The sequence below is a fragment of the Rhincodon typus genome, unplaced genomic scaffold (genome assembly GCF_021869965.1).
Source record: "Rhincodon typus isolate 14 unplaced genomic scaffold, sRhiTyp1.1 hic_rhity00002952, whole genome shotgun sequence".
NCBI classification, from domain to species: domain Eukaryota; kingdom Metazoa; phylum Chordata; class Chondrichthyes; order Orectolobiformes; family Rhincodontidae; genus Rhincodon; species Rhincodon typus.
Window position 1 is genome coordinate 1,885 of NW_025968590.1, and position 10,306 is coordinate 12,190.

Genomic DNA, 10,306 nt, shown 5'->3' on the forward strand with positions numbered 1-10,306 from the left:
GTGATTCACTTTGGAAGGAGTAACAGGAATACAGAGTACTGGGCTAAAGGTAAGATTCTTGGTAGTGTGGATGAACAGAGAGATCTCTGTGTCCACGTGCATAGATCCCTGAAAAAGTTGCCATCCAGGTTGATAGGGTTGTTAAGAAGGCGTACGGTGTGTTAGGTTTTATTGGTAGAGGGATCGAGTTTCGGAGCCATGAGGTCATGTTGCAGCTGTACAAAACTCTGGTGCGGCCGCACTTGGAGTATTGCGTACAGTTCTGGTCACCGCATTATATAGGAAGGATGTGGAAGCATTGGAAAGGGTGCAGAGGAGATTTACCAGGATGTTGCCTGGTATGGAGGGAAGGTCTTCTGAGGAAAGGCTGAGGGACTTGAGGCTGTTTTCGTTAGAGAGAAGAAGGTTAAGAGATGACTTGATAGAGACATACAAGATGATCAGAGGATTAGACAGGGTGGACAGTGAGAGCCTTTTTCCTCGGATGGTGATGGCTAGCATGAGGGGACATAGCTTTAAATTGAGGGGTGATAGATATAGGACAGATGTCAGAGGTAGGTTCTTTACTCGGAGAGTAGTAAGGGCGTGGAATGCCCTGCCTGCAACAGTAGTGGACTCGCCAACTTTAAGGGCATTTAAATGGTCATTGGATAAACACATGGATGATAATGGAGTAGTGTAGGTTAGATGGGCTTCAGATTGGTTTCACAGGTCGGCGCAACATCGAGGACCCAAGGGCCTGTACTGCACTGTAATGTTCTATGTTCTATGCTAAAGGATCTCTGTATACTCTTCACAGTTCACCCTCCCACATTTGCAAACTTGGAGATGTTACGTATGTTCCCTCATCCAAATCATTAATAAATATTGCGAATAGCTGGGGTCCCAGCACCAATCCCTCTGGCACTCCACTAGTTAGTGCCTGCCAATTTGAAAAGGACCCATTAATTCCTACTCTTTGTTTCCTCTCTGCCAACCAATTCCTATCCATCTCAATACACTTCCCCCAAGCCCATGCGTTTCAATTTTGCACGATAATCTCTTAGATGGGATTTTGTCAAATGCTTTCTGAAGTCCAAATATACCACAGAGTTGACAAGGGGGAGTCAGTCAATGAGTTTCATCTTCCTAGAATTCCAACAAATTTCTCAAGTACGATCTCCCCTTCATAAATCCATGCTGACTCTGTCTCATCCTGCCACTGCTTTCTAAACGCTCTGCCATAAAATCCTTGACAACGGATTCGAGAATTTTCCCCACTCCTGATGTTAGGGTCACCAGTCTATAATTCCCGGTTTTCTCTCTACCTCCATTTTTGAATATTGGACTAACATTAGCCACCCTCCAATCTGCAGGGACTGTTCCAGAGACTACAGAATCTTGGAAGATGACCACCAATGCATCCACTATTTCTAGAGCTACTTCCTAAAGTACTCTGGGATGTAGATTATAGGCCCCAGGGACTTAGTGGCCTTCAATCCCAACAATTTTCCCAGCACCATTTCTCTACTAATATTGATCTCCCTCAGTTCTTCCCTCTCACTAAATCTTGCCTCCTCCAACAATTCTGGTATCTGATTTGAGTCCTCTTTTGTGAAGACAGAACCAACGTATGTATTCAGTTCCTCAGCCATTCCTTTGTCCCCTATGATATATGCCCCTGTTTCTGATCTGCATTTGTCTTTAGCAATATCTTTCTCTTCACGTGCCTATAAAAACTCTTAACATCAGTCTTTGTTCCCTGCAAGCCTACTTTTGTACTCCATTTTGCCCTTCTTAATCAAGGCCTTGGTCCTGGTTTGCTGAATTCCAAACTGCTCCCAATCCTCAGATACATTATTTTTCTTGGCCAATCTGAATGCTTCTTCCTTGGATTGGATAATATCTCTAATTTCCTTTGCAAGCCATGGATTGGCCCTCTTACCCATCTTGCTTTTGTGCCAGAATAGAATAAAGAGTTGTTGCAGTTCCTCCTTGAATGTTTGCCATTGCCTATCCACTGAGATCCGTTTAAGTAACTCTCCCCAATCTATTAAGGCCAACTTACACCTCATATCCTCGTAGTTTCCTTTATTAAGATTCAGCACCCTAGACTGTGAATCAACAACCTCACTCTCCATCTTGATAAAAAAAACTTTCATGCTATGGTCACTCTTCCCCAAGGGGTCTCTCACAGCTGGATTGGCAATGATTCCCTTCTCATTACACAGTACCCAGTCTAAGATGGCCTGCTCTCTAGTTGGTTCCTCCACATGTTTGTCAAGACATCCCGTATGTACTCCAGGATTTCCTCCTCTGTGGCATATTGTCTAATTTGATTTGCCCCATCTATGTGCAGATTAAAATCACCCATGATCACCAATATTGCCTTATCACATGCATCTCTAATTTCCTGTTTAATGCCATTCTCGACATCACCACTGCAGTTTGGGGGTCTATGTGACACCTACTAACGCTTTTTGCCCATTGGTATTTCTCAACTGTACCCATAGAGTCCACATTGTCACAGCTGATATCCTTTCTCACTATTGTGAGAATTTCTTCTTTAACCAGCATTGCCACTGTGCCACCTTTTCCTTTTTGTCTCTCCTTTGTAAATACTGAATACCCTGGGACATTGAGCTCCCCATCCTTGGTCACCCTGCAGCCATGTCTCCATAATTTCAATTATTTCATATCTGTTTACATCCATCTGCATGATTAGTTCATCCACTTTATTGCAGATGCCCCGTGCATCAAAGGTACAAAGCCTTCAAGTTTGTCCCTTTAACAGTCTTTATCTCCTCCTTATTTTTCTCAATAGCCCCATTTGAATCTTGTCCTTGGTTTCTCAGCATATCATTTTTCTTATTCCCTTTTCTAGCTTTTGTTTTTGTCCTTGCTGCCTTCTTCTCCGACTCCTTACATTGGTTCCCATTCCCCTGGCATATTAGTTTAACATATATTAGTTACTGCCACTCAGAATGAAGAATGAATTCCAGATGATTTGGATTTTGATACGCCTCAGAATAAATTGAATAATGAGGAAGTCCTTAAAGAATGGGATAGGGTAGTAAGCTCTCTCTCTCAGGGACAGAGAACTGAATTGAAAGGTTTGTGCAGCACTATAAAAACATATAGAAATAGAACGGGGAGGACTAATATTATAGTACATGAGGACGACAGAAGGGAATGCTGTTCCGATAAAACACCCCCCATCCCCCCAACAAGCTTAATCCCCAAAGCAGCACAGGTACATAAGGAAGTGGGAGCAATGCACCAAGACGACATCATCAAGCCATGTCAAGGCTAGTGGAGTTCAGCGATTGTGTTGGCTCCCAAACCCGATAGTATTCAATGATTCTGTGTAGTTTACATTTGTTCTGTGTGTTGTGGGAATGGGGTACTAAACTCGCCAAAGGGGAGAACATCTTCTCTGCATCTCGTCTGTCCAGCCCTGTTAAAACTTTGTACTTTTTATTCGGATCCTCTATCATCTTTTTCAACTCTTGTTAACACAGGCCCAGTTGAAGCAATTTGTCCTCACAGAACTGTCTGACCATCCCCAGTATCACCTCCATGGCACTCCTTCAGTAGCAAGTATATCCTTCCTTAGGTAGAGAGGAGCCAAAACTACGGACAACACTCCAGCTGTGGTTGCACAAAGTCCCTGCATAACCACAATAAAGTCATTCCTATTTTTGGGAACTCAAATACATTTATAATAAAGATCAATATGCTATTTGCCTTTTTAATTGTCTGCTGCACCTGCCTGTCCACTTGTATTGACAGGTGTACAAGGACACCCAGATGCCTTTGCACATCCGCACTTAATGTATCACCATTTAAATGATACCACTCCTCTCTGTTTTTCACATCAAAGTATATAACTTCACATTTAGGCACATTGTACTGCATCTGCCATATGTTTGCCTACTCACCCAATTTGTCAAAGTCACCTTAAAAGTCTTCTTGTATCCTTCTCACAGCTCACAATAACACCGTTTTCTATTGTCAGCAAACTTGAAAATGTTGAATCTAGCTCCCTCATCCAGGTCACATATACATATTGTAAATAGGTGGAATCCAAGTGCTGATCCATGTGGTACTTCATTAGTCTCTACCTACCACTTAAAGGATCTATTTATTCCCACTCTTTGTTTCATGTCTGTCAACCAATTCTCGACCCATGCCAATATATTAACATCATCCTGTATGCTTTGTCTGTGACTAATAATGTTATATAAGGGACCATATTAAAAGTCTTCCAAAAATCCAAATACAAAACATCCACTGGCCCTCCTTTATCCATTCTATTAGATAAAACTCCAGCAAATTTATGAAGCACGATTTGCCTTTCATAAACAAATGCTGGCTTCATCCAATCCCACTGATGCTTTCCGAACGTTCTGTTATCACATCTTTTATAATAGACACTATTATTATTTTCCCCACTCCTGATGTTAGACTAACTAGTCTGTAATTCTGTTTTTTGTCTCCCTCCTTTTTGAGGGAGGCGATGGTCGAGTGGTATTATCAAAGGACTATTATAGCCCAGAAACTCAGCTGATGTTCCGGGGTCCCAGGTGCGAATCCTGCCATGGCACCTGGTAGAATTTGAATTAAAAAAAAAAAAACTGGAAATAAGAATCTAATGATGACCATGAAACCAATGCTGATTGACAAAACACCCATCTGGCTCACTAACACGCTTCCAGCGAAGGAAATCTGCCATCCTCACCTTGTAGGCCTACATATTAATCCAGACCCTCAGCAATGTGGTCGACTCTCAACTGCCCTCTGAAATGACCTAGGCTCTGGAAAAGCAGAAAGAGACCTGTCAAACCTATAAAAACCTGTACTTTCTTCCTAACATTGGGAGAGCTATCTCACAAACTAGTCAAGCAACAGCCTGACAGTCATACTCATGGAATCATACCTTTACAGACTACGTCTCAGACACCATTCCTGGGTATATCCTGTCCCAACGGCAGGGCAGAGGTGGCAGCACAGTAGTATACAGTCGGGAGGGAGCTGTCCTGGGAGTCCTCAACATTGACTCTGGATCACATGAAGTTTCAAGGGTTCAGGTTAAACATGGGCAAGGAAATACCCTGTTGATTACCACACACCACCCTCCCTTGGGTGATGAATCAGTACTCCTCCATGTTAAACAACACTTGAAAGATGCACTGCAAGTGGCAAGGACACCAAAATGTACTCTGGGTAGAAGATTTCAAATGTCCACCATAAGAGTGGCTCGGCAGCCGCACAATTGATCGAGCTGGTTGGGTCCAAAAGGACATAGCTGTTCGACCGGGTCGGTTGCAGGCGGTGAGGGCTCAAACAAGAGGCAAAAATACACTTGACCTCAGCCTTAGCAATTTTCCGGCTGCAGATGCAATTATCCATGACAGTCCAAGAGTAACCGCTGCCAAGTCTTTGTCGAGGCAAATTTAACATTCACATTGAGAATACCCTCCATCGCACCGTTCGAAATGGGATAAACTTGGAACACCTCTAGCAACTCAAGACTGGACATCCATGAGGTGCTATGGCCATCAACAGTAGCAGAATTGTACGCCAGCACAATCTACAACCTCAGTATATTCCCCACTCAACCATTACCATCAAGCCAGGTAAAATGAAGAATGGAGGTGGCCATGCCAAGAGCAGCACTTTTAGGCTTTCGTAAAAGTGAGGTGTCAACCTGGTGCAACTACTGAACAGGACAAGATGCATGCCAAATAGCTTGAGCAACAAGTGATCCTATAACCAATGGATCAGATCTAAGCACTGCAGTCCTACCACATCCAGTAGCAAAGAGTGGTGGACGATTACACAACTCAGAGGAGGAGGCGGGTCCCACAAATATTCCCATTCTCAATAACGTAAAAGTCCAACACATCAGTGCAAAAGGTAAGGCTGAAGCATTCACAGCCACCTTCAGCCACAAGTACCAAGTGGATAGTCCATCTTGGTTGCCTTCAGTGGTCCCCAGCATTACAGATACCAGTCTTCAGCCAATTCAATTCACTCCATGTAATATCAAGAAACAGTTGGAGGCACTGGAAACTGCAATGGCTATAGTCCCTGACAATTCCAGCAACAGTACTGAAGACATGCTCCTGAACTTGCTGCTCCCAGAGCCAAACTCTTCCAGTACAGTTACATCACTGGCATCTACGCAACAACGTGGAAAATTGATCAGGTATGTCAGTACGTAAAAAGTAGGACAAATCAAACATGGCCAATTACTACTCGATTAGTCTGCTCTTAATCATCAGTAAAGTGATGGAAGATGTTATTAACAGTGCTTTCAAACAGCACTCGCTCAGCAATAACTTGCCCAGGGCCACTCAGCACCTGATCTCATTACAGCCTTGGCTCATACACAGACAAAAGAGCTAAACTCCAGAGGCGAGTTGACTGTGACAGCTTTTGACATCAAGCTACATTCAACCAAGCATGGCATCAAGGAGCCCTAGCAAAATTGCAATCAATAGGTATTGGGGGTAAATTCTCCACTGGTTGGAGTCATACCTGGCACATAGGAAGATGGTCGTGGTTGGAAGAGGTTAATCATCTCAGCTCCAGGACATCTCTGCAGGAGTTCCTCAGGGTCGTGCCCTTGGCCTAACAATCTTCAGTTGCTTCATCAATGACCTTCCCTTCATCATAAAGGTCAGAAGTGGAGATTTTTACCAATGTTGCAATATGTTAGCACCATTGGTGACTCATCAAATAATGAAGCAGTCTATGTTCAAATGCAACAAGGTCTCAACAATATCCAGGCTTTGGCTGACATATGGCAAGTAACATTCACATTACACAAATGCCAGTCTATGCCAAGTCTCGACTACTTCTTTCTTTACATGTCGTTACTGTTAAGGACATGTACACCACTCTCACCAGTCACTTTTTGATATTAAAGGCAAAGATAGGTCTTCCCTCTCAAGCAAATATAAAATTTCAAGTTGCATGCTTTGGGATACCCTCAAGTTGTGAAAGACTTCACACAACTCTAACTATTGCTCTCTTTATTTCATCTCCCAGAATGATGATATCATCCTTCACTGATCACTGTTATTCTCTTTGATCATATTCCCTCCGCTCAAGTCATTTTGGGTATACGTTAAGCTCATTCAATTTCAAGATAACAAACTATTGATGTTACAGATGATCCCCTTTCCAAAGATTCTAAAGCCATCTGTGCTCAAATCCCCAGGAGTAAGGAAAACTGACTGACTTGTCTCTTTTTGCATAAATTGTCTCTTAAGCTGAGCAGTTTAGCTAATGGTATAAAATCCTTCTCTTTTACATGTAGCCCACAAGGAATTTTGTAGCAGAATTCTGTAAAACTGACTTTTAAATGAATGCAAAAATTTAACAAAGGTGAACTGGGAAATATTTGTCTGTCAATGTCATAAATAAGACTTCAGCTGCACAATGTGCACCAATTCTTTCTTATCCATAAAGATAGGTACAGAGACCTCTCACAGTTAGTGCTATAATAGGAATCTCCTACTGAACCAAAACAGATACAATCCGTTGGGGGGGAGAGAACAAAACAAAAACAAAAAAAAAAAAACAACAATCGGGTCTGGGGCTGATTTCGTGAGCATCCTGATCCATGGATAGTCAGTGTACAGTCCTATGCTCATCTAAATTCTTATTATGCGCCGGTATGGATTGCCATTCTTAAACCTGTTAAAACATATCACATGCATATAAATCATATCTGGTTTTTCCATCTGCACTTCAAACAAATTGTCTATATTGTACATGCGCCCTTAAAGTTAAGGCTTTCAGTTTCTAATGCTTATCCGTTTCCCCCAAAGTACCTCATCCATCCAAAACCAGTAGTAACTTATTTTTTTTAAAAATGCCTATGATTTGATATTTTCATACACAGTTGGAGATTAGGGGAAGTTGCTTTGAACCTTCTTGTTGAGCCCTGAAGGAATGGATCAAAGCCCAAATGACGACATGCACTTGAAAAGTTACTCTGTGGTTTTGTTTACCTTGATGCGTTGAAGCTATAAAAGGACAATCATTACTGAAAAACTATATGTCTTTGCATAAAAAAAATTAAGTGCATGTGGTAAGGAAATTTAATACTAATCATAACACACAAAGAGTATTTGTATCAAATTAAAAATTATTTCCTTTTTGGAGCAAATCACCTGTTTGTTATTGTCTCGACATTTTTATTTTCTGAAGTGAAAATTCTGAACCAACCTGCATGCGCTTTAACAACTGCAAGAAAACCCCAAAACCTTCCAGAAATTTCTCCCTTAGTTTGTCCGTCCACTCTGTGGGTTTGCTAACCAACACATATCTGTGAAGAAAAGAATACTGTTAGAAACAGAATTATTAAAAATTCTTCTCTGTTTATATTAAATACTAATTACTATGTCATTCCAAAGTCAAATATATGAAAAATTAATTTCAGTCTTAACTCTACCAATTAAGCGTTGATTAAAAAAAGTATTGAAAAGGCTGCGCTGCACATTTGAGAGGAATACTAGCCATACATCCTGAAATGCCGTATTTTCCACCGCAATATAAAACACCTTAAATTGACTTCACTTCCAAAAAGAAATGGAACTCCAATAATCGACAGCTTTCATGCTCACTGAATTGCCAGCTGAAACTACGTAATAAAATCCTGAACTACCACTGAAACTAATGTGTTTGTTTTTATACATCTGTGAGTCCGAGTGTATGTCTCTGACAAATCACTAAATGTGAGTATTAATTAAAAATCCAAAGAATTTATCTGCTTCAGTCAAGGACATTCGGCCTCAGAACTTCAGGATTGACTTCAGGATACACAACAACACAGTCACTGAGCAGAGGCTGATAGCCAAGTTCGATACCCAAGAGGACGGCGTCAACTGGGATCTTGGGCTCATGTCGCACTACAGGTGACATCCACCAGACTAGACTCTCTCTCTCTCACACACACACACACACACACAACACACGGGAATCTATGGGGTGCATTTGTATTTGCAGATAGTCTATTTTGTTCAAAAAAGCACGCTTGTTATAGACAGTCAATGTGGCATTTTATAAATTCCTACTTTAGAAATAAAACCAGTCTGACTCCAAACCAAAACACAAATGATTCTCAGTAAGGTCTCACACCTAACATGCACTGTCTGACCTAAAACATTACCTCTTCTTTACACTGATGAAACCTTTAATTCTCTCAGGGTAGTGACTTGAAAGGGATTCAGGGATTTACATATACATATTAATCAAGTAAAACCTTCCAACTGATTAAAGATTTAATAGCACCTTAGGATTGTTTAATACATCCTCAGTTGTGACCCTTTGATATTTTACTCATCAATTCTGTGTTCTGTGTGCTTCTTTCTCATTCACCTGACAAAGGGGCTACACTTCGAAAGCTTGTGTTTTCAAATAAAGCTGTTGGACTATAACCTGGTGTCATGTGATTTCTGACCTTGTCCACCCCAGTCCAAAACCAGCACCTCCACATCTGCTTCCCTTGAGTGTGCCATTTTGCACAATTTACTTATTACACCGCAGTGGTTCCTATACCTCATCACTTGGCAGTCTCCTAACTGCCAAATCAACCATTCCATTTCTGTACCCAACGGTCACTCCATTTTTACCAACAATCTTATTCCCTTTGTTTTCACTTGAGAAATGCAGCTGAAGGACCATGGCACTGATGGACACCACGTAAGGCCAAATGAAATGAAGATATGGTCAACTGACATATCAAGGTTAACTCATGAACAACTTGGGTTTAAAAAACCTAAAATCTTATCAATGCACAAGTCAGATGCATAGACAAAAACTGAATCAGGGTAAAATGATGCTACTAAAAGCAGTGCCTTTTTATCAGAAATTGATGACTTAAGCATCAAAGATGTTTCAATACAGTGAAACTAAAATTACTGCACACTGAATAACCAACAGTACCAATTATACAGCTCGCACATGTTAATATATGACTAAGAGTATGATTACACCCGCCACTTTGCCAGTTTCCCATTGTCACAGGACTTTGTTGCATATCTGTAGGTCCCACTTTACAGTTAAACCTACGTCAAGGAATTTTATTATTGTGAAGCAAGGCTGGTGCCCACACTGAGTGACTTTTCCACAATTCCAGGGCGATAAGGACACAGGATATCTTATAAAAACCAAAAAAACTGCGGATGCTGTAAATCAGGAACAAAAACAAAGTTGTTGGAAAAGCTCAGCAGGTCTGGCAGCATCTGTGGAGGAGAAAACAGAGTTAACGTTTCGGGTCCGGTGACCCTTCCTCAGAACTGATGGTGGCCAC

General features: G+C 41.4%; 1 protein-coding gene across 1 annotated transcript in view; it reads right to left on the bottom strand.

The window, feature by feature from the left end:
* Positions 1-4,736: 4,736 nt before the first annotated feature.
* LOC125481655 (E3 ubiquitin-protein ligase UBR2-like) overlaps positions 4,737-10,306 on the bottom strand; it is an 11,851-nt gene continuing 6,281 nt past the window's right edge. Inside the window, exons 4-5 of the mRNA XM_048593496.1 lie at positions 8,221-8,320; positions 4,737-4,796 (exon numbers count right to left, since the gene is read on the bottom strand). Coding sequence (XP_048449453.1) covers positions 4,737-4,796; positions 8,221-8,320 — 160 coding nt within the window. The remainder of the gene's footprint in view (positions 4,797-8,220; positions 8,321-10,306) is intronic.